The sequence below is a fragment of the Eretmochelys imbricata genome, chromosome 10 (assembly GCF_965152235.1).
Source record: "Eretmochelys imbricata isolate rEreImb1 chromosome 10, rEreImb1.hap1, whole genome shotgun sequence".
Classification (NCBI taxonomy): Eukaryota; Metazoa; Chordata; order Testudines; family Cheloniidae; genus Eretmochelys; species Eretmochelys imbricata.
In genome coordinates this window covers 51,094,063-51,119,837 of record NC_135581.1, presented here as the reverse complement: position 1 = coordinate 51,119,837, position 25,775 = coordinate 51,094,063, and the positions used below count along the sequence as shown (strand labels likewise).

Below are 25,775 nucleotides of genomic sequence, written 5' to 3'. Positions count from 1 at the left end.
GCTGAGTAATTGGATGAATCAGGGAAGTGATAATGGCACAGAGAACCTATTTCCTTGGGTCGCTCATTCATATCTGCTCCAAGTCAGCAGTGACCAATAGTCCCTACCAGTTGTAAAGGTTGTTCTACTGTTTATGTGAAATAAATTGATGGTCTCAGACCAGTTCTCTGTCATAGTGCACATGCTCCAGATCATACAAAACACCATTACATTTGCATTCCTTCTATCAGTCTCAGTGAACGGGCCAATGATTAAATGGGTATAATTCCAGATCCTCAAAGATATTTAGGTATGTAACTCCATTAACTTCAATAGGAGTTAGGTGCCTAAATACCTTTGAAAATCTGAGCCATAGACCCTGGGTTCCCTTCTAGGTCAGTGATCAGGGATCAGGCACATTAACAGGGCAGCATGGGGAAGCTTGCATTGCTACTGTCTGCTCTCTAACTGTGGACAAAGACCTCCTGTCCCCAGAGCCTTCAGTCCATCACCGTCCACAAGCTAAATTCACTAAATGAAATACTGTAGGGAAAAGTCTCCAAACAAAACTTCTGCTTTAACAAAAGTGACGCAATTCATCGGCCTTGGCTTCAATCTATCTCTAGGTTGTACACTGAAATATATGTTTGCATATATAAAAAAGTTTTTGAGACAAACAATGACCACAATAAGCAGAAACCTATTTTACCTTCTACAAATGATCTTTTAGATTTTCCTTCTGTCAGATGGCTTAGGAAGATCAAACACACTAGCTAATACTTCCCAGCTTGTGAGACTAAGATCACAAAATGTTAACAGGGATCGTTGTGAAGGGGCCTTGCTAAAATCAAAGGCTAAGTAATTTTAAAAAAATCAAGATGATTAAGATTCCCAGGAAGTAGAATATTATTAATTCAGAGTCATCGGGAGGAAACCTCCTGAGCCTAGAAACTGACAACCGCACAAATCCATTGCATGATGAGACCCAGCCAGTGTAATAGGGACTAGAGACCTAGACAATGCCATAAGGCAACCAATCTGGCAGTGAGCCAAAGAGATAAAAACACTAATATGTGGGAAGATCCTGTTGAACAAATTACTTCATTGCCACTATAGAGATTCATCACCACTGACAAGTGCCTGTCAATGCAGTTAGATCGGCTGTGGTTTCAATCAGCCAGCTGGAGTAGGACAACATTAATCAGTTAGGCTTACTTTCATAGAAACAAAGGATGGATTCAATTGCTCGCCACGTCAGAAAGTAGCACATAAAATGGACACGTGCTTGGTAATCAATAATAACCCAGAGAATTGCTCAAATGAGTTGTAAATCATATAAGCATCTGAACCTATTCCATGTTAACTATTTCTGCAGCTGTTTAGTTGCTATTGCAGAAACATTTTCTTTGTACAGACATCTATCAGGAGTTTTAACTAGGGTTTCCCCTACAATAACATATTAATCATGATCTCTACTTGGAAATTTGCTCTCTTATATTGTCTCTTTCAAATCCAGTTAAATGTCATTAGCGTCTCAGTCATTACTGTGCTTGTTCAAATTTCATGAACCCATTTATTACACAGACTTGTGCCATGCGGAGCAATGACACCACACAAGTTGTTCTAAATTATGTATAATAGCTACAATTTGCCAGTTTTTAGATTACTGTGATTACCCTGGGATGGCTATAGATGGCATAGTTTAGAACAGCCCATAGGCTGCTCTAATTTATGCTGGGGGTCATTTTGACCCCAGGATAGCTCAGAATTGGAAGCACAAAGGTGGCCTTCCCTTCCCACACTGCAGTGAGTCTAGACTTGGCACAGCTGAGATTCTAGCCGAGAGTACAGACAGCTGAAGTAAGCTGGTCACTGGTGCAGGGCTGTGAGGGGGCTGGGTATAAAGCAGTTTTTCTCTGATAAGAAAAAAAATTCTTCTGCATGTTCAGCTTTAGCAGTTTGAGAATAAGAACTATAATGAAGAAAATTAAATCCTTACTTCCTTTCTTTGCTGGGATTCCACATTTTTGAGCCTACATTTGTTTTTTCCAAATATTAAATTCTTGCCACAAATTTAGTCGACACATTAGTACTGATTGTCACCCGAGACATATTCAGCCAGGCCTCCAATGCAGGTGTTCTGAATTCTTCATTGGTCTGTAATTTTTTCTTTCTGGACTGCCTATCCTGCATATTTCAGAGTAGCAGCCATGTTAGTATGCATCTGCAAAAAGAACAGGAGTACTTGTGGCACCTTAGAGACTAACAAATTAATTAGAGCATAAGCTTTCGTGGGCTACAGCCCACTTCATTGGATGCATAGAATGGAACATATAGTAAGAAGATATATATGTACAGAGAAGGTGGAAGTTGCCATACAAACTGTAAGAGGCTAATTAATTAATATAAGCTATTATCAGCAGGAGAATCATAGAATCATAGAATATCAGGGTTGGAAGGGACCTCAGGAGGTCATCTAGTCCAACCCCCTGCTCAAAAGCAGGACCAATCCCCAATTAAATCATCCCAGCCAGGGCTTTGTCAAGCCTGACCTTAAAAACTTCTAAGGAAGGAGATTCCACCACCTCCCTAGGCAACGCATTCCAGTGTTTCACCACCCTCCTAGTGAAAAAGTTTTTCCTAATATCCAACCTAAACCTCCCCCACTGCAACTTGAGACCATTACTCCTTGTCCTGTCATCTTCTACCACTGAGAATAGTCTAGAATCATCCTCTTTGGAACCACCTCTCAGGTAGTTGAAAGCAGCTATCAAATCCCCCCTCATTCTTCTCTTCTGCAGAATAAACAATCCTAGTTCCCTCAGCCTCTCCTCATAAGTCATGTGTTCCAGACCCCTAATCATTTTTGTTGCCCTTCGCTGGACTCTCTCCAATTTATCCACATCCTTCTTGTAGTGTGGGGCCCAAAACTGGACACAGCACTCCAGATGAGGCCTCACCAATGTCGAATAGAGGGGGACGATCACGTCCCTCAATCTGCTCGCTATGCCCCTACTTATACATCCCAAAATGCCATTGGCCTTCTTGGCAACAAGGGCACACTGCTGACTCATATCCAGCTTCTCGTCCACTGTCACCCCTAGGTCCTTTTCCGCAGAACTGCTGCCTAGCCATTCGGTCCCTAGTCTGTAGCTGTGCATTGGGTTCTTCCGTCCTAAGTGCAGGACCCTGCACTTATCCTTATTGAACCTCATCAGATTTCTTTTGGCCCAATCCTCCAATTTGTCTAGGTCCCTCTGTATCCTATCCCTGCCCTCCAGCGTATCTACCACTCCTCCCAGTTTAGTATCATCCACAAATTTGCTGAGAGTGCAATCCACACCATCCTCCAGATCATTTATGAAGATATTGAACAAAACCGGCCCCAGGACCGACCCTTGGGGCACTCCACTTGACACCGGCTGCCAATGAGACATGGAGCCATTGATCACTATCCGTTGAGCCCGACAATCTAGCCAACTTTCTACCCACCTTATAGTGCATTCATCCAGCCCGTACTTCTTTAACTTGCTGACAAGAATACTGTGGGAGACCGTGTCAAAAGCTTTGCTAAAGTCAAGAAACAATACATCCACTGCTTTCCCTTCATCCACAGAACCAGTAATCTCATCATAGAAGGCGATTAGATTAGTCAGGCATGATCTTCCCTTGGTGAATCCATGCTGACTGTTCCTGTTCCTGATCCAGAAAATAACTTTTGTAGTGATAATCAAGATGGCCCATTTAGACAGTTGACAAGAAGGCGTGAGGATACTTAACATAGGGAAATAGATTCAATATGTGTAATGATCCAGCCACTCCCAGACTCTATTCAAACCCAAGTTAATGGTATCTAGTTTGCATATTAATTCAAGCTCAGCAGTTTCTCACTGGAGTCTGTTTTTGAAGCTTTTCTGTTGCAAAATTGCCACCCTTAAATCTTTTACTGAGTGGCTGGAGAGGCTGAAGTGTTCTCCTACCGGTTTTTGAATGTTATGATTCCTGATGTCAGATTTGTGTCCATTTATTCTTTTGCGTAGAGACAGTCCGATTTGGCCAATGTACAAGGCAGAGGGGCATTGCTGGCACATGATGGCATATATCATGTGGGTGAGGACAAAGTCATTGGTAGATGTGCAGGTGAATGAGCCCTGATGGCGTGGCTAATGTGATCAGGTCCTATGATGGTGTCACTTGAATAAATATGTGGACAGAGTTGTCATTGGGCTTTGTTGTAAGGATAGGTTCCTGGGTTATTTTTTTTTTATTGTGTGGTGTGTGGTTGCTGGAGAGTATTTGCTTCAGGTTGGGGGGCTGTCTGTAAGAGAGGACTGGTCTGTCTCCCAAGATCTGTGAGAGTGAGGGATCATTTTTCAGGATAGGTTGTAAATCTTTGATGATACGCTGGAGAGGTTTTAGTTGTGAGCTGAAGGTGACAGCTAGTGGCATTCTGTTACTTTCTTTGTTGGGCCTGTCGTGTAGTAAGTGACTTCTGGGTACTCTTCTGGCTCTGTCAATCTGTTTTTTCACTTCAGCAGGTGGGTATTGTAGTTTTAAGAATGCTTGATAAAGATCTTGTAGGTGTTTGTCTTTGTCTGAGGGGTTGGAGCAAATGCAGTTGTATCGTAGAGCTTGGGTGTAGACAATGGATTGTGTGGTGTGTCCTGGATGGAAGCTGGAGGCATGTAGGTAAGTATAGCAGCCAGTAGGTTTCCGGTATAGGGTGGTGTTTATGTGACCATCACTTATTAGCACAGTAGTGTCCAGGAAATGGACCACTCGTGTGGATTGGTCTAGGCTGAGGCTGATGGTGGGATGGAAATTGTTGAAATCATGGTGGAATTCCTCAAGGGCTTCTTTTCCCTAGGTCCAGATGATGAAGATGTCGTCAATGTAGCACAAGTAGAGTAGGGGCATTAGGGGACGAGAGCTAAGGAAGCATTGTTCTAAATCAGCCATACAAATTTTGGCATACTGTGGGGCCATTTGGGTACCCACAGCAGTGCCACTGACTTGAAGGTATATATTTGTCCCCAAATGTGAAATAGTTGTGGGTGAGGACAAAGTCACAAAGGTCAGCCACCAGGTTTGCCGTGACATTATTAGCCTCTTACAGTTTGTATGGCAACTTCCACCTTCTCTGTATGTATATATATATATCTTCTTACTATATGTTCCGTTCTATGCATCCAGTGAAATGGGCTGTAGCCCACGAAAGCTTATGCTCTAATATATTTGTTAGTGTCTTAAGTGCCACAAGTACTCCTAACCTGCATACTGTATGTTTAGCAGAAATTCATCCCATCTCTAACTGTGATGAAGTCAATGATTCTCTCAGGCTGTTGGTTCTATTACTGAGTGTTTCCAGCATGCCCTTAGAAATGAACTAATAGGAGAGAGAGAGAAATTACTCCAGAGAGAAAGGCTCTGAAATTACTCCAAAGAGAAAGGCATTGAATCAGGCTTGGCAAATCACCACATCTAAAAAAGGTTCAAACATTCTGACCTTCTGTTAACATGTCTCTATGAAATTGGAACTCACAGCCAACCAGAACCTTGACCGTAAACCACTTAATTTTGTGTCACCTAAGAGTGCATGAGAAGGATGCCTGCTGTAAGAAACTTTAGCTTATATGTCAAAGACTCTAACTTATTAAAGAGTTTTATAACCTTCTCCCAGATCAATATTTCTTAATAGATTCTCCTCAGAAATTAAGTCAGATTTTCTGGCCTTTTGTTCTCCAGATCCTATCCACATACCACTTTCTTCAACATGGGAATGACCAAAAGCATTCTCCACCCTTGTGCTGCTGAGAATGCTCTTGAGATTAAAGCCCAGGAGTGGAAATCAAGAGAGCTGTGTGTTAGTCCTAACTCATTCCTAACTACAGACTCCCTGTCCTATCTACAGACTCGGTCCTAACTACAGACTTCCTGTATGAAACATGGCAAGTCGCTTATCTTCTCTGTCCTTAAGTTTCCCCTATCTAAAATGGAGATCATCATAATTACTTCCCTCACAGGAGTGCAGTCCAGTTACAATTAATTCATTAATGTTTATAAAGTGCTTTGAGTTCCACAGAGGAAAGGGGCTTTAGAAGTTCATTTTAAAGATGTGTATAAAAGTGTGTGTGTGTGTGCATATGAAAATCAAAATAACCTGTGCAATAGGAGTGCAACATCAGCTGATTTTTACAGAGCTCTGGATGGATACACTGCTGCCATTCAGCATAAACAGGCTGAATTGTCACAGAAAACTGTATGCTTTCTCCCAGTATCAAACTCCCAGGAATATCACTGAACAATTTCTAAAAGTTATATTACCATTTGTCCATTAGTTTGGTGCCCACTTCACTCTTCTGTACCAATTATGACAAATTCTGTTATTGTCTAAGTGCTGTTCTTCAGCAGAACTGAGAGTCCTGCAGCCTTGACTGGACATATAATTATCATTCATTTTTATTTTATCTGCATGGCTTTTTGTCAGGTACACTGAACACAGAAATGACATGTCTTTCCAGCTGTAATGATAACATATCGTTCCTGGGGGTACACAACTGGGGACGAGCGCTTTGTCAAAGAAGTTACAGCCAGGCCTACAACAAACCACAAACTGTGGGATAATTTTTAGCCACAGCCTTTGGTAGGGAATGGTTCAGAGCTGCCTAACCACAGCAGGAACTCCTGGGGGTATGTGTGACATTGCACTCCATATGTTTATGGAAATATGCTTATGAGTGTGAATATAAGGTAACTGGAATATGCTTTATGCAAAAGGTCTCCTGTAAGGTATCATTACAAAGCTTATAATCTACTGAGTGTGTTCATCTTACTTGTATGAATGTATCATTCTTGTATCCGAAGATAGAAATATGAAGTATTACTCTGAAATCCTATTGTAATTATGCAAAGTGTGGGCCATTAATAGTGGTTTAGAATCTTGATCGCTCCCATCGACCAGGACAATTGGTTGTAAATGGCTCTGTTTACTTGTAAGCCTTCCTGCATATGTGGGTGCCAGCCAGTGAGTAATGAAGTCTCACAGGACATTTGAACATGTCACGTGACATTGGAATCCATCTTAAACCTGGTGCTTTTCCATTTAGAAGGAAGGGTAGGTACCTAGAGAGAGACAAAGGATTCCCACCTTGTGCCAAAGATATAAAAGGGGGTGGAACAGAACAAAGGGGGCTGTAGTCATGAGAAACCCCTAGTTACCACCTGAGCTGGAACTAACAAGAACTGTACCGGGGAAAGGATTGGGCCCAGAATAAGAAGGAGTCTAGTCTGTGAAAGAAGCTTATTGGAATATCTCTGAGGGTGAGATTTACCTGTATTCAGTTTCTTAAATGTATTAGGTTTAGACTTGCGTATTTTGTTTTATTTTGCTTGGTAATTTACTTTGTTCTGTCTGTTATTACTTGAAACCACTTAAATCCTACTTTTTATACTTAATAAAATCACGTTTGTTTATTAATGAACCCAGAGTAAGTGATTAATACCTGGGGGAGAAAACAGCTGTGTATATCTCTCTATCAGTGTTATAGAGGGTGGACAGTTTATGAGTTTACCCTGTATAAGCTTTATACAGAGTAAAATGAATTTATTTGGGGTTTGGATCCCATTGGGAGCTGGGTATCTGGGTGCTGGAGACAGGAAACCTGCTGAGCAGTTTTAAAGTCTGCAGGTTTGGGGGTGTAGTTCAGACCCTGGGTCTGTGTTGCAGCGGAGTAGCGTGTCTGGCTCAACAAGACAGGGTTCTGGAGTCCCAAGCTGGCAGGGAAAATTGGCTCAGAGGTTATTTCAGCACATCAGGTGACAGTCCCAAGGGGGTCTCTGTGACCAAGTCACAGTATGCACCTGAGAAAGGTTCAATGTCTGGGGGCTTAAGGTGAGAGGGTAGCAGCTGCTTCACATACATTTGAAGAGGTTAGTGCCTGTCTTGGTGCTGGCTTGGAACAGCTTTTCACACCTTGTGTTCAGGGACTGGGTTTGTCTGGCCCTTGCACCCATTCCCACCCTTGCACACATGCTCAGAGTTAGCACAATCTAGCCAATTCACATCACAGAAATGCTCTCTCACAGCCCGGCAGTATTTTAGATAATAAATTACAGATAGTAGAGACATGGGACACATTCAGCCCCCGCATAAGTGGATGCATCTCTTAGTGGCTTTGAGGAAGCCCAGGACAAGACGGATCCTTTCCTCTGTGCACAGTGAGATAATCCAAGTTATTGGCTTAAACTCACCTCCACTTTCCCAATAACTGTGTACTCACCATGGAGCCATTTAGTCTTTTGTGGACAGAACTCATTGAACATTTGACTCACAGAGTTTTACAGACACAAAGGCAAAGGCAAATAATGTTTTCCACACAGACCACATTTATTCCTGAGCTCAACACAGCTCCTAACATTTGCAAAGACAAAAACCTTTTACCTGCCATTTCTCACAGATGATCGATCGCAGTATGGCTCAATCCTGCACTACTGATGCAGGCAAAACACCTCCACTGAAGTCAATGAGATTTTTGCCCGCTTCAGAAGGATGGGATTAGGCCCTAGTATCTTCATGAAAATTAAGCTGTCCATAAACCAACACATTTTAATGTTACTGCAATTTCGGCCCCATCTGTCCTGCTCACGCAAAACTTTCACTAACAAGAAAGGATGGGGCCTTTAATGGTTTAACTGAGCAGGTGTGCAAGGGTATAGCAAATACAAAGTTCTTTTAGATGACAGTACAAGTTGGCAGGCATTCAACAGAGGAATGACTTCCCTGAGTTTCCCTGCCAGGATACTACAAGAGTTGGTTTTTTGCTCTCGCCTGTCTTGCCAATGTAACAGTATTACAAAAAGAACAGTAGCAGAACTGATTCCCTAGCTAGTAGCGTATTGGTGAGTTCATACATTTGCGTATTATAGGTACATTTTAGGACCAAATCCTGTGCTCATTTACTCACATGAATAATCCCATTGTCTTTACTGAGTTTCCTCACATGAGTGAGGAGAGCATAATTTGGCCCTTTCCATACAAATTATGAAGGAAGAATGGAGTATGATCTGCTTACCGAAGGATTTCTTTCCGAGTGAAGAAGGTACAATCCTGTTAAAAAAGAAAACACGTTATTGTACTAGAGAGATACAGCTATCAATTGTAAGAAAATGGCTTCTACATTCATGGAAAGAAGATAAGTTTATGCATAGAATCACTACAAAAGGTTTTCTCCCCCCCCCTCTTCCCCCCACTCTCCTGCTGGTATTAGCTCATTTTAAGTGATCACTCTCCTTACAGTGTGTATGATAACAATCATTGTTTCATGTTCTCTTTGTATATAAATCTCCCCACTGTATTTTCCACTGAATGCACCCAATGAAGTGAGCTGTAGCTCACGAAAGCTTATGCTCAAATAAATTTGTTAGTCTCTAAGGTGCCACAAGTACTCCTTTTCTTTTTGCGAATACAGACTAACACAGCTGCTACTCTGAAACCTGTCATTATGCAATACACTGCATTTAGCCGTATGCAGTGGAAATCTATCAACTTCATGAAAAAACTCGTACAGATACAGGCAGACATCATCTTCCTTTCCAAATGCAAACAAATGGACATCATACCAAAAGGACTGAAGGTAAAAAATCCATTACAATCTACATACCACACAGACTATGCTGACAGCTTGTGCCACACGCTCTCAAAGAAACTGCGGAACCACCTGATCAACATCCTCTACAGCAAACAGGGAAAGATTAAGAATGAGCTCTCAAAACTGGATACTCTCATAAAAAATCAACCTTCCACACAAACTTCCTCGTGGCTGGACTTTACAAAAACTAGACAAGCCATTTACAACACACACTTTGCTTCTCTGCAAAAGAAAAAGGACACTAAACTATCTAAACTACTACATGTCACAAGGGGCCACAGCAATGGTTCCCTTAACCCACCCAGCAATATTGTTAATCTATCCAACTATACTCTTAGCCCAGCGGAAGAATTTGTCCTATCTCGGGGCCTCTCCTTCTGCCCCTCCACCCCCACGAACATGATACAGTTCTGTGGTGACCTAGAATCGTATTTTCGACGTCCCCAACTCAAGGAATATTTCCAACACACCTCTGAACAACATACTAACCCACAGAGACCTTCCTACCAATATTACAAAAAGAAGGATTCTGGGTGGACTCCTCCTGAAGGTCGAAACAACAGACTGGACTTCTACATAGAGTGCTTCCGCCGACGTGCACGGGCTGAAATTGTGGAAAAGCAGCATCACTTGCCCCATAACCTCAGCCGTGCAGAACACAATGCCATCCACAGCCTCAGAAACAACTCTGACATCATAATCAAAAAGGCTGACAAAGGAGGTGCTGTTGTCATCATGAATAGGTCGGAATATGAACGAGAGGCTGTTAGGCAGCTCTCCAACACCACTTTCTACAAGCCATTACCCTCTGATCCCACTGAGGGTTACCAAAAGAAACTACACCATTTGCTCAAGAAACTCCCTGAAAAAGCTCAAGAACAAATCCGCACAGACACATCCCTGGAACTCCGACCTGGGGTATTCTATCTGCTACCCAAGATCCATAAACCTGGAAATCCTGGACACCCTATCATCTCAGGCATTGGCACCCTGACAGCAGGATTGTCTGGCTATGTAGACTCTCTCCTCAGGCCCTACGCTACCAGCACTCCCAGCTATCTTCGAGACACCACTGACTTCCTGAGGAAACTACAATCCATCAGTGATCTTCCTGAAAACACCATCCTGGCCACTGTGGATGTAGAAGCCCTCTACACCAACATTCCACACAAAGATGGACTACAAGTCGTCATGAACAGTGTCCTCGATAATGTCACGGCAAACTTGGTGGCTGAACTTTGTGACTTTGTCCTCACCCATAACTGTTTCACATTTGGGGACAATATATACCTTCAAGTCAGCGACACTTCTATGGGTACCCACATGGCCCCACAGTATGCCAACATTTTTATGGCTGACTTAGAACAATGCTTCTTCAGCTCTCGTCCCCTAATGCCCCTACTCTACTTGCACTATATTGATGACATCTTCATCATCTGGACCCATGGAAAAGAAGCCCTTGAGGAATTCCACCATGATTTCAACAATTTCCATCCCACCATCAACCTGAGCCTGGACCAGTCCACACAAGAGATCCGCTTCCTGGACACTAAGGTGCTAATAAGTGATGGTCACATAAACACCACCCTATACCGGAAACCTACTGACCGCTATTCCTACCTACATTCCTCCAGCTTTCACCCGGATCACACCACACGATCCATTGTCTACAGCCAAGCGCTACGATACAACAGCATTTGCTCCAACCCCTCAGACAGAGACAAACACCTACAAGATCTCTATCAGGCATTCTTACAACTACAATACCCACCTGCTGAAGTGAAAAAACAGATTGACAGAGCCAGAAGAGTACCCAGAAGTCACCTACTGCAGGACAGGCCCAACAAAGAAAATAACAGAACGCCACTAGCCATCACCTTCAGCCCCAAACTAAAACCTCTCCAATGCATCATCAAGGATCTACAACCTATCCTGAAGGACGACCCATCACTCTCACAGATCTTGGGGAACAGGCCAGTCCTTGCTTACAGACAGCCCCCCAACCTCAAGCAAATACTCACCAGCAACCACACAACAGAACCACTAACCCAGGAACCTATCCTTGCAACAAAACCTGTTGCCAACTGTGTCCACATATCTATTCAGGGGACACCATCATAGGGCCTAATCACATCAGCCATACTATCAGAGGCTCGTTCACCTGCACATCTACCAATGTGATATATGCCCTCATGTGCCAGCAATGCCCCTCCGCCATGTACATTGGTCAAACTGAACAGTCTCTACGTAAAAGAATAAATGGACACAAATCAGATGTCAAGAATTATAACATTCAAAACCCAGTCAGAGAACACTTCAATCTCTCTGGTCACTCGATTACAGACCTAAAAGTCGCAATATTACAACAAAAAGTCTTCAAAAATCAGAATCCAGCGAGAGACTGCTGAATTGGAATTAATTTGCAAACTGGATACAATTAACTTAGGCTTGAATAAAGACTGGGAGTGGATGGGTCATTACACAAAGTAAAACTATTTCCCCATGTTTATTCCCCCCCTCCCCCGCAAGTGTTCCTCAGACATTCTTGTCAACTGCTGGAAATGGCCCACCTTGATTATCACTACAAAAGGTTTTCTCACCCCGCCCACCCCCCGCTCTCCTGCTGGTATTAGCTCATCTTAAGTGATCACTCTCCTTACAGTGTCTATGGTAACACGCATGGTTTCATGTTCTCTGTGTATATAACTCTCCCCACTGTATTTTCCACTGAATGCATCCGATGAAGGGAGCTGTAGCTCACGAAAGCTTAAATTTGTTAGTCTCTAAGGTGCCACAAGTCCTCCTTTTCTTTTTAATGAGGTGTCAGGAAATGTAGGCTGTAAAATAACTGAAATGTGAACTGACCTATAACTGAGGATATGACTGTCAGAAGGGTTTTATTTATTGATGGACTGAAACATCAGAAAACATATCATGTCTGCTATACATGCTACGTGTGGCATTGCTCAGGCTAGCCCCAGAATTGTGAGATGACCAGACTAGAAAGGGGACTAAGGCCAATAAGAAGAGCTCTGTGCCAAAAACATGCAGTAAATGGACTTGGGGGAATCTGTCTTTTAACTTTTAAAATTTTACTGCAAAATATATACAGCAATCTAAATAGCAAACTATTATTATTAATACTTATTTATATTGTGGTAGTACTTAAGAGCCCCAGTGATGGATCAGGACTCCATTGTCGTAGGCACTATACAAACACAGAACAAAAAGAAGAGCCCCCTCCAATGAGCTTACAAATTAATCCAGTTTCCCAATGGTATTTGGAGAGACAAGCCATTGCATAGCTGGAAATAATTTACTAAAGTTCAAAACAGAGCTGGCTGACTACGACCAAGCACAGCACCCAGACCTCATGGCGATTCTGAGTGCTGTCTGGTTCAACCATGTCTGTTTCTTTTTTTAGTCACTGTTTACAAACATTCATATGAATGGGGTTGTTGTTTTTTCTGAGGATTGGCACTTCCGACCATACCGCAAAAAGCTCATCATCATTATTGCTTCTAGTTGATGCCCTTGGTGGAGGTCTCAGTAATGGCTAACAACTGACCAGACCATGGAAAATTCACACCTAGATCAGCAAGCTCCCCAGGGATTCAGTCCTGTGAGGTTCTGAGCACTCTGGCCTGGATCTATCAATACACTTGCTAAGCACGCGTCTAAGTGTTTTACTGGATTGAGGCCAGACTGCTCAGCACCTTGCAGGATCCAACATGAGGTGAAGGATGAGCTACATTGTCAGGCACTGTGGGGAAGCATAACCTGCCACTGTCCATACTGCAGTATGCAGTTCTGTGGATAAAGAGAAAATTCCTCTTCACCAGCTCTGTTAATCCAGCGCCTTCCTCCAGCATAGACTCACAGCAAATTCATTGAGACCACGTTTCCCTAGTTTGCTTATGAGAATGTTATGTGGGACTGTCAAAAGCCTTACTAAAATCAAAATATATCACATCTACAAAATATATCACAGCTTCCCTTCATCCACAAGGCCAGCAACCCTGTCAAAGGAGGATATTAGGTTGGTTTGGCATGATTTGTTCTTGATAAATCCATGCTGGCTGTTCACTATTCGACTCTAGGTGCTTACAAATTTATTGTTTATTAATGTGTTCCAGTATCTTTCCAGGTATCAAAATTAGGCTGATTGGTCTATAATGTTATTCACTTGGAGAAAATCCCACCCCAGCCTCCACAGCTGGGAAGGGTTCCCTGGTAGCAGAATTGGTACGGTTCTCCTGGACAAGAGGTTAGGGGCAATGTTTGGGGAGCAAACACAGGGAATGGGCATCCTCTGGTCTTCCAGTCTGTTGCCAAGGCACGTGAAGGGAGCTGAGCCTCAGCAGCGCAGCTCCATGGCCTGGCAGGAGGATACCTCCTGCTCCACCCCACCATACTCCTGTGCCCAGCACTTGCCCAGTTTAATCAGGCTGGCACGAGGATTTGGCCCTTAATTATTTTCCTTTTAATGTAAATAATGTAAAAATATATTGCATTTTCCACAGTCAGTTAGTGACAAGGTAATAATGTTTGACCTGTTAGATGTCCTGATTAGAGCAGGTGGGGGAAGCAAATACTCTTGCTCTTTAGATCTCTGAAGAAAAATCATTTAATTCCTGCACTGAGAATCATTTTGGCCAACTGCCTGTTCCTTCCAGGAAGGGCAAAACAGATCCATCATAGCTGGTTGAAGCAGCATCCTCTAGGTTGTCTCAGGTTTCCAGATAGGCGATCACGCCTGCTCCCATCAATTATTAAGTTGTCTTGCTCCTCTCTATATGAAGTGGTAGGAGAGGCCGCTCCTCCTTTCGCATATTGTGTAACAGAATATTGTTACAGGGGCACAATCGGAGGGCTCCTTGTGAGCTGCTGACAGTGATGTCACATTGTCTGGAACTGCACAAAGTGAAATAAGAGCCAGCTGGTTAAGTCTTCATTAATTCCAGCACATGTAACACCTACTGTCAAGGTATCGTTTAAAGACACTTCATTTACCAACGAATGGCTGGTGTAGTTTGACAAATAAATGTGATGCTGTCACTAGCAATCTTCCTGTAATTATATAGACTCAGGAAAGCAATGGAAACTGTTATTTAATGAGCGAGCTAATGTGGGATTTATGTGCAAGTGGATGAAAAAGACAAAATTACCTTTTAAGAATGAGTTAAGCTGCTCTACATTCTAGAAATAAACACATTTAAAGAAGATTTGGAAACACAGTGGTGGACCAGCTATTTTATAACAGTTTCTTTTTGAGTGTGGTGACAGAAAAAAGCATGGTTGAATCATGTTAGGGAGCCATGTTTTAATCCTGCTAGAGCCAAAGGCTAAAACATAGTGACATAGGACATAGGATTGGAAGGGACTTCCAGGGTCATCATGTTGAGTCCTCTACTATTGTAGGCAACCCTGTCACATAATCCTGCTCACTAATTTATCAAGTTCAATCTTAAAACTAGTTAGGATGTTTGCCCCCACTACTCCTGTTGGGAAGCTCTTCCAGAACCTCACTATTCTGATGGTTAGAAACCTTATTTTAATTTGCACCCTGAATTTATTCATGGCCAGTTTATATCCATTTGTTCTTGTGCCATCAGTGTCCTTTAGTTTACATATCTCTTCTCACTCCCTGGTGTTTACACCCCCCACACACACACACAACGTATTTATAGACAGTAATCATATCCCCTCTCAGCCTTCAATTTGCTAGGCTAAACATGCCAAGCTCTTTTAGTCTCCTTTCCTAAGATAGGCTCTCCATTCCCCTGGGTCCTTTCCATAAGTGAATCTCAACCTTTGCCAGGCTGTGACCCCAGGTTAAAAAGAAAAATATTTCAGGACTCCCCAACTGGCTATCCAGAGGTGGTGGTGCTGATCCCCAGATTGAGAACCCATCCTTTACATGGCTCTCCACAGTGGACCCAGGAAAAAAACCATCCCTGGTTATAAAAAGGGTGGGCCATGACAATGTCCCTCAGCCAATTCTGAACGTGATTATTTTTATAATACCAATGGGGTCTTACAGTGGTATAGAGAGGCAAGGTGGGTGAGGTAAAATCTTTTATTGGACCAACTTCTGTTGGAGACAGAGACAAGCTTTTGAGCTACAGGGAGCTCTTCTTCAGGTTTGGGAAATGTACTTAGAGCATCACAGCTATATACAAGGTAGAACAGATTGTTTAGCATATGTAGTTAACATATTTCAAGGGACCATTCAAGGTGAAGTGACCCATTAACATCTCACCAGTCATGGGAGGGAGGGAAGGGGGAAAAAGGCAGTGGGGGAGGGGTTAAGTGCTTTACAGATTATTGTAAGAAGCCATAAATCCAGTGACTCTGTTCAGTCCATGATTTTCAGTATCTAGCAAAGTTGTGAATTTAAGCTCTCAGGCTTGTCCTTTGAAGGTGTGCAGGTTTCCTTTGAGGACGAGGACTGAGAGGTCAGACATAGAGTGATCACTTTGTGAAAAGTGTTCACCCACAAGCGATAAGATACTTTTGTCCTTTATCATTTTTCTGTGTAAGTTCATTCAAGAGCGATTGTCTTGTTTCAACCAGATAGTTGTTATTGGGGCATTTAGTGAATTGGAAGAAATACACCATGTTGTTAGATGTTTGGCTGTGTGTGCTCCCTCTGTGTGCCGTCCCAGCTCTGTGCTGGTAGCTGGCACAGCAGACCTTTAGCGAACCACCCAATGACCACAAGATCTGTTAAGGTATGAAGGCACTTGGTCAGGTTTATTGTCAACGAAGCACAGTCCTAGCTCCCCAGATCAATGCCTATAGTTATACTAGCACATGTATGCCAGTGACAATGGAAGCAGCTCAGTGAATGGTGGGACTTTCCATTCCCCCCTCAGCTGGCCACAGACACTCCCTCTGAGGTACCTCTTTATACACTGATACAAACAAGTTACTTATTGCCCCTCTGATGGGGCTAGGTGCCACCCATTACCTTGTATTTGTTGGTTCAATCAAAAACATCTATATCCATCACGCTGTCCTCCTGACCTTATCTTTAGGATGGGTCAGCCTGTTCCTGTTATCTTTGGGAAATGTGTTGGTATTGAAGTGTTCTGGTACCATCCTCTGGAATGTGTGTGCATGTGTATTCTTGTGCCTAGCACTACTTAGGAAAGAGCATTGGCCTGCTAAACCCAGGGTTGTGAGTTCAATCCTTGAGGGGGCCATTTGGGGCAAAAATTGGGGATTGGTCCTGCTTTGAGCAGGGGGTTGGACTAGATGACCTCCTGAGGTCCCTTCCAATCCTGATATTCTATGATTCTATGTGTGTTTTTGCAATATTGGCCCTGTTCTCGCCAGGTTCTGTGAGCAAGCCCTGCCTCTAGTCATAGCCTGACTTTGCTTTAAATTAGCAAAGCTTTGACCACTATTTTAGTCCAGGCCTCAGGCCTCATACTAGGCCTCTGATACAAGGGCTTATGTTTCAGGCCCTCTTCCTACTACACACCACATTCTGTGATATGCATCTGTAGACTCATGGATCTTAAAGGTGTGCTGTGGGGGGTATTGCATCATCATAGCAGTGGAGATATGGCTACAGGTTTTGTATCTGTTCTTCTGTCAGGGTCTGGTGCCAGTTTCAGTTCGTGAGTCCTGGTCTGTAGGGAGCTTGCTTCTAGAGATGAGCCTGGAGAGGTTGGAGGGATTATTTGAAGACCAGAAGAGGGGGTTTAGGAAAGATGTCTTTTAGGATGTGGTCCCCATCAAGTGTGGGTTGTAATTGTTTGATGATATACCGTATAGGTTCCAGGTGACAACAAAAGGTGTGCGACTGGAGGGACTTTTATTTTTGTATTGAAGCAGGTTCTCTCAGGGTATTTGTGTGCCTGTTCTATGATGTGATGACCTATTTCTCTGGTGGAGTGTCCTTGTTGGGTGAAGGTGTTTTTAGGTGAACTAAGATGTATATTCCAGACCTTCTTGTTGGAGCATATTCTGTGGTACTTGAGTGCCTGGCTATAGAGAACAGATTTCTTGGTGTGTTTGGGGTGGTTACTGGATCTGTGAAGGTAGGTGTGATGATCCGTGGGTTTCTTGTATATAGTTGTCTGTAGGGTTCCATTACTGAAGCTGATCATGGAGTCCAGGAAGTTGATGCTGATGTGAGAATGTTCTAGAGAAATTTTAATGGCTGGGTGGTGGTGGTGGTGGTTGAAGTTGTGGTGGAAATCTATGAAGGAGTGTAGGTTGTCTGTCCAGAGGATGAAAATGCCATCAATGTAACCATCAGGAATTAAGGCCTGCAGCAAAACTAGTCTCCAGGCAGCCTCATCAGTACAGCTGGCCTGCAACATCAGTCTGATTAGCCATGCAACCTGATTGGCTGCTGAGGCCAGCAGGGTGGCTCTTAAGCCAGCAAGAGCAGCAGCTTGCTACCTTCTCAACACTTATGCCCACCACTGTACCTGCTCCTGTGCTACCTTGCTCCTGCTGCTCCTGCCTTGCACCTAATCTTTCCATGGTCCTGTCCCTGCCTTGAGCCCTTCCTTGCCTAATACTCTACTTGCTCCACTTTCTGACCTCAGGTTTTGACCCCTGGCTCTGGCTCCTGACTATGGACTCTGGCTTTGACAAGTTGCAAAGTGTGGATAAGATTAAAACTACCCCAAAGTTTAGGCATGTTGATAGCTGCAGTTTTGGTTTGTTCCATCACAGAAACTTCAAGGATGTTCACATCCTGGATTTTGGTTCAAGCTTCTCTCTAGTAACAAAGGCATCATCCCTTTATATAGGCACTTTAAGTAACATGCTGTCTATAAACTCATTTCAGGACTGCATGTTCAAATGTAAGCCCAAGGTCTAAAAAGTGTTTTGCATTTGAGAAGATTGGCTGATCCCACCTGGCATATAGTAAATAATTTTATTACATTTTGTAGTGGCTGGAACTCTGGCAATTTAATTCCAATTTAATTAAAGACTTTTGGCCAGGATAAACATGGAGGTGAATCATCTGATTTTCATCTGGCAATTTCATTCATACAGAAGATTATATAATGAGAAAGAATAAGTAGTAAACTAGCACTTTATATTACCTTCTTTATAGTGGAGGGTGGATGGGGCTGGGAGAGATATGGGTTTAGTGGTCTATGTATTAGATTGGCACTACCTATCCTCCCTCAAACTAGAAGTTCAAATCCCAGTAGAATCACCCCATCTTTCTAAGAGATAGAACATTTACTACCATGTACATTACTGCATGTGAGTCTTCCTGATCAGACCTTAACAACCACACACCTGTCTATGCTGCATGGGTATTGATGCTCCCATGGCATTTTTCATAAAAGCAGGGGCCAGATCCTCAGCTGGTGTAAATGTCCATAGTAAACCAAGTTAAAACAATTTGCGCAAACTGAGGATTTGCCCTCAAGAGTTTATCCCCATGACCCCAGCCAAAATATTCCCTTCCTTTTTGATCCCCACTGTTATACAGATGGCTGAACTACCTTCAACCTACTAGAGGTGCTCTCTGTGTGTGAAAGCTTCTGGAACTAAGATCCTGCTCTCCAAGTAGGAAATGCACAATGTTACATGTTTTAGCCACTGAGATAATGTCTCCTCCTTTTATGTAGATCTAACGTTCCATTTATGATGTCCCAATGCCCTTAAAAATAAAAGCTAATTAGATGTCTGTTGAAGGGTCATTGATGTCCTTAGAAGTTAGATGTTATATAAGCAAAGGTGTACTTTATCTACTAATGCACCTTCACCATTAAATTTCTTTTTTCTGTTTACCTGACTGGGGCAGTAGAAATATAATGAGCTTCTTTTGGTCATAAACCAACCACAGTCCAATTAACTCTTCAGGATTCTCCTTCCCTCATACCCCATCACCTTTACACTGAACACTAGGCCTAAATGTCAAGAGTCTAAGTCTGTTCAAATGTGCTCAGAATCTAAAATTTGTTCCAAGTAGTATTATGTGTTGCCTTAATTAGCAAGGGTGAAGTACTGGCCTTTCAGCATAGGCGATCAATTCTTAAATTTAACCCTAATTTGGATGATTTTTTAAAGAGGTTTTTTGAGGGCAGAAGATTAAGAGAAAGGGGGGAGGGGCTCTCTTCCATTCTCATGGGAGGATTAATAGCCATCTTGTGCTTTAAGGGATAAATTACAGCCACCCTTTCCTGGGTGCACAAGGTTGAGACAAGGTTGCAGCAGGAAGTTGAATTGCAGTAGAGCAATAGTCCTGAGGTCAGAGAGGTGCCTTTTGCTGCCCCTATGAAAATCTATCTAGATTTAGCCAAAATCTAAGCCACAGAAAATCATCATTTGTGCATATGCATATGCACAAGTTTCTGGTACAATTTGATCTCCTACCAGGCTGTACTGTACATGTTCTCAGGCCATAATGAGCATCCCACAGCCCTTCAAAGTGAACACAGAATTCTAAATGCTCAGAACACTGGCAAAAGGGTGCCTGCTCCTACTGTTCTCACCAAAATGCCCTTTGGCCTAGGAAAAAGTGCATAGACTGAGAGCCAGGCAGCCAAGAGCTCCAATCCCACCCTCTGCACTATACAACCCTTACTATTGGGCAAGGCCTCATTCCCCTATGCAATGAGGGAACCAAGTATCATTTCCACAATTTTATAGATTAGCTCTGGCAGAGCTAGGATTAGAAACAAGATCTCTAATATAGCACACCAAACTCTCATTCATTAAGCCAGAGGTTCTCAACCAGGGGTACGTGTACCCCCAGGGATATGCAGAGGTCTTCCAGGGGATACATCACCTCATCTAGATATTTGCCTAGTTTTACAACAGGCTAAATAAAAAGCACTAGTGAAGTCAGTACAAACTAAAATTTCATACAGCCGATGACTTGTTTATATTGCTCTATGGACTATACACTGAAATGTAAGTACAACATTTATATTCCAATTGATTTATTTTATAATTATATAGTAAAAATGAGAAAGTAAGCCATTTTTCAGTAATAATGTTTTGTGACACTTTTGTATTTTTATGTCTGATTTTGTAAGCAAGTAGTTTTTAAGTGAGGTAAAACTTAGGGATATGCAAGACAAACCATACTCCTGACCGGGGTACATTGGTCTGGAAAGGTTGAGAGCCACTGCATTGAGCCATACTGCTTCTCAAAAAGAATATGCCAAATCTATAGGCTTGGCTATGATTTCAGTAAAATTGGGCTACTTCTGCATACTTACTTTTATGATACCTACAGATTAAAAAAAAAAAAAATACCCCAGAGTCCTAACTTTAGTCCCTTGCTCTAAATGCTGGAACATATTTTTCTTGTGGAACTATAAATAGAATTCAGGAGTTCTAAATTTCAATCCCCTAGTCTCATCATTAGAACATGCTCTCCTCCTAGAACAAGACAGAGTACCCAGGAATAAGCATAACCCTATAAGCATATATATATATATATATATATATAGTCTGACTCCAGTGAAGACACTGGAACTCCTCACATGCTTATTTTAGGGCTTATCTAAAATAACTCCATGTGTGGACACTCTTATTCCAGAATAAGAGTGCCCTTTTCCAAATTAGCTGTAAAAAGTGGAAGTGTTCTGGAATAGCTACTCTGCTTTAAATTCAAACCCTACCTTATTCTGGAAGAGCTTGCATGTGTAGACAACTGCCCACAAATGGTCTGAATGAAATCATGGGGGCACCCACAAAGTCATGTCAGGTACGTAATACTCAGTGTGAGTAAGGGTGACCAAATCTGGCTGTTAGACACAGAGAATGGGATTTTCAAAGCCACCAGGAGTTTAATTTGAATGGAAATTGCGTGTTCACTGCTCCTTAAGAAGCTTTTAAAAGCTCAATCTTAAAATACACTTTGTTAGAGAAATGTTTCTTTTCTATTGATTAATGTTTACTCTTTTCTCCTCCAGACCTTACTTCTATTTTGCATTTGTATGTTAAAATGATTTCACTAACCTGAGCATAGGGAAATGGCAGTAGAAAGCAGAGAGCCCTGGTAGGATTTGTTTTCCTGCTAGTATATAGTTTTTAACTGACATAAAGTTCTGCTGGGAAACCAATCTGTGCAAAAGCCCATTTCCTTTGAATTTCCAAAGCTTTTCAATGTGCTTATTTAAAGAGCTGTCAACTGGTGCGCTACACTAAGGGAATAAAGGCTGCCAAATGATAGGAGAAGATATTAGGAGATTTGTAGCTTTGAAGAATTTTGATGGTTAATTTGCCTCCATCTTTCACTAAAATAAGAGATGGAGAGGGTTTAAATATGATCAAGTCTCACTACATAGCTCTCTTACAAACAGTTTCAGTCAAATATTCATCTCCAGACTTACAAAAACCTCTCCTTAAAACACATTATATAGTGTAATGACACAAGGATCATCTTGTGGATGATTGAACCCAAAATTTCTGGGTCTAAATGCAAGAGCTAAAAGACCAACTCCTTAAGCCTATATGGTATAGATCTATTGAAGTACCATTTATAAAAAGGCCATGTCTCGGTTGCCAAGGAGTCATTCAGATGCCACTGTGATGAGTATGGTACAAATGCCTAGACAGATATAAGCGGGCAGGGGGAAGCTACCTAATTCCAATTACCAAAAGTGCAAAATAAGGATTGATCAAACTGCAAGGTCCATTTTAAACGTTTTTACATTTCATGAGTAATGTTTTTAATTCACAATCCTGATGTTGCTGAGGTGAGTTCTCTTTCATAAAGACCATCTGTGAGTTACATGCACACAGGTGCATATCAAGTGTACTCAAATCTATATACACCATATACTATAAGGAATTGGTCCTTTAGCAAAAATGATCGAGGCTCTTTTAATTTAGATCTGGAAGTCCTAGACTCAATGGATTTGGCATCCTAGCTCTCTTAGGCCCCTTTGAATTTCCCACCCATTGTTTCCAAACAATGGAAAGTCCATATTTTAAACAGCTGTGGGCCCAGTGCTCTATGCTCCCCTTCCTCCAGCACAACAGAGACATCCTTGAAGAATTTCAATGGTGGAAAGGGGGCAGGTGGGTTAGCAGGTCTCCAGCCTATTCTCCACCTCCCCAAACCTACACAACATCACATGTAAGTTACTGCAGCCAGGGGGCCACTGCTAAGTACATGACAGAAAAGCACCATAACTTACTACATACTCTTGGTCACATCTTGTCCTACTTATGCTGGTGTAAATCTTCAGCTTCAATGGTATTACTCTGGAGTATGCAGGGAGTTATGTCACCTCTTCTTCATCTCTGTGGAACACTCCACATGGCTCCTGTGGTTCAGGGGTCTAGGGTCAGCAGGAAGCCAGGGTGAAGAGTGGGAGAACACATGCAGTGTGGAAGAAAGAGACTTGGTGCAGATGCCCCAGGGCTATAATGGTGCTTCCAAAATCCATACATATCTAGAGGATCCAAACATTGATCCCTGAATCTGCCCTCAGAGAAGAATGGAAAGGAAGCTCTGAGGTGGGTATCACAGAAGTCCTTCACCCACAGATGGGAATAACCAGCACAGGGGGATTTTAGCTTTTTTGCTTGAGTAAACTGGAAACTGCAATTAACTTACCCAAGTTGGGATATTCAAAGAAAAAGGCTGAAACTCCATCCTTAGGCTAAATCTTGTTTGCCTTACTCATGCAGGTAGCCCTGCTACCCTCAATGGGACTGCTTGTGTGAGATAAGCAGGATAGGGTCTCCTGCTCCTTCACTTATGCTGCCATCAATGTACAATAACTGATGCTCCAGAGAAGGCAAATAAGCAGTAAAACACTTTGCCTACTTTGCCACTTTGCCTGCACAGTGTATGTGGGTAATATTCCTTCCTGACCCATGGGGTGATTAGCTGATGTCCTGAAGCATGAAATTCAATTGCCCTTATCTTAACATGCATAAAAACAAATGTTATTACTGGTCATAAAATTATCCAGCCCTTTTAAAAATCCAGTGACTCTAATTAATTTTATGACCTCCTGCAGAAGAGAAATTCCATAGGCTAACTCAACCCATTGTGCCTAGCTACTGCAAGGGTCTGAGATAAATTTCCCGATGTTATGAAAGGTATGGGCTGCAAATTCAAGATGAAGTGTAATGAATTAAGGATGGCATTTCAGCTCTAACATTTGCCAGCTTGTGCCAAGATGTTAATGTTAATTACATTCAGGTCTTGTTTTGTTTTATTGCATCTGGGTTTCCGCTCTGTGTTCACTTTTATTGGTAGTAGGAATACAGACATTTGGGTGTTTTACAGATCTCTGATTTCCCTCTCCACAACATGTTGAGCATTGCTATAAACATAGCCTTGGTTAAGCTTGCGGAGGTTACAGAATGTACTACAATAACCGATGGCAGGTTGGGGTGAGATCAGCAACTAAGTAAGGTTAAATGAGCCTTTCCCGCATGCTGCTTGTGATCACTATATGAACATGACAAAGCACATGTCTGTGACATTATGAAAGGGAGGAATCCAGTCAGCATATTGGATCAGTGTGTGAATGTATTTATTCTTATATTGTATTATGAAACTATCCTGTTTTCATCATAGGAGAGCTGTTTTAAGGTGAGAAGTAACAGGCAAAGTATAGAAGAGCATTGCCTTTTGCCTACTTCAGTATTTGTTAAATATTAAGAAATCTGAGAATGTCCCCATCCGGGGTTGTTCTAAATAAATCTAGTTTCTGAAATTAGGCATTCCATTTTAAAGCCTGATCCAAAGCCCACTGAGGCTAGTGAAAAGACTATTGACTTTAGATCAGGTCCTGGGTCAGGAGAGAAGCTGAATGTTGCAATGTTATTTACTGCACTATTCACTCTACTGTCGTTTAATGCTTTGTGGAAGAGAACAGAGCAGCCAGCCCCCTATACCTCTCGGGATAGTTATATAGCTCCCTCTTTTCTCTGCTTTCTCCTATTTTACATTTTGTCATCTTTTATTCTCTTGGATTTGTGCAAGATGCCAGCTACTGCAGGCAGCTCCCCACCCTGCTTCAGGCACCTCTGCAGTATGCTGAGATGTTGAGAATGGAGATGGGGAAAGACTTTGGTGGGCAGAGAAAAAATGCAACAGAGGTGACATGTTGTATTCAAAGAGATATAAAAAACCTGTCACTTCTGGAGAGTGCTGTTCCCAAAATGCAGATCTCTCTTTGTCAGGGGGAGAAGGACAATCTCCACCCAGAAGTGTGAGCAAACCTAGGGCAACCATATCTAATGGACTGAAACTGAAACACCTCTCTACGTCTTTGAAGAGCAGTGAGTGCAGTACATAGTTGTTAGGAGACATGAAACTGACCTGTCTATAAATTTCCTTGCCACTGAAGGGATCAGGGACATGAAGTGCAAGTGTGTCTGATTGATACAATCTCTTCTATAAAACATGCTAAATGCAAGGATCACTCTAAAACCTCCCATTTATCACAGTGGTCACAAACTTTAATCTCTGTTTCCTCGTCTTCCGTGTCTGGGATTTGATTCCCCTTCCTGGTGGAGGGGAAGAGTTCTTTTTGCACCAGGATAGGGGACTGGACTTATTTGCATGCGCAAACACACACTAATTATCTAATTAACAGGTATAAGAGGTGAGGGAGAGAGACAGTAAAGTATAAACATGTCCCTACAAGCTAAGTTGGATCATACATCAAAAACCAGATCAGCATATTCAGATCACCCCCTTAATGCAGACTTAGGAATCTTACCTGATAGGCATCTAGCTGTTCATCAGTAAATATCGTTTGCTTATTACCCATCTTAAATGAGGAATTCTCCCTTTGTGCAAATGCATCACATAAGAAGTTGCAAGAGTTCTCTGTACTGTAGGCATTTAGAGCATATACACTTCGTGATCGTGCTGAAGAAATCCCCAAGCCCGCATTGAACTGCACTTGCCTGCACCTGTCCGGCTAGCAAGGAGCAATGAAGTCGTTTCTGGGAACCTTGGCAAAGGCTGCTTTTTGATGTGCCAGGAGGGATAAGGTTAAAATCCCAGGCAGGTATCACCCAGAAATGGTGGTGCCATCGTCCTTTCCCCTGTTTTCCTCGAGTACAGTACAGGGCTTGTGTGGCGTGAAAACTGATGAGGAACATCCAGTGTCAGAAGGAAACGAGCTCTCTGCTGCCCCAGTCTCTGTCTCCGCGGCACTCCCTCTCTGTAACTTCCCG

General features: G+C 42.4%; 1 protein-coding gene across 1 annotated transcript in view; it reads right to left on the bottom strand.

Moving 5' to 3' along the window:
• CIB2 (calcium and integrin binding family member 2) overlaps window positions 1-25,363 on the bottom strand; it is a 77,430-nt gene extending 52,067 nt beyond the window's left edge. The window contains exons 1-2 of the mRNA XM_077829319.1: window positions 25,313-25,363; window positions 9,051-9,085 (exon numbers count right to left, since the gene is read on the bottom strand). Coding sequence (XP_077685445.1) covers window positions 9,051-9,085; window positions 25,313-25,363 — 86 coding nt within the window. The remainder of the gene's footprint in view (window positions 1-9,050; window positions 9,086-25,312) is intronic.
• Window positions 25,364-25,775: the final 412 nt, after the last annotated feature.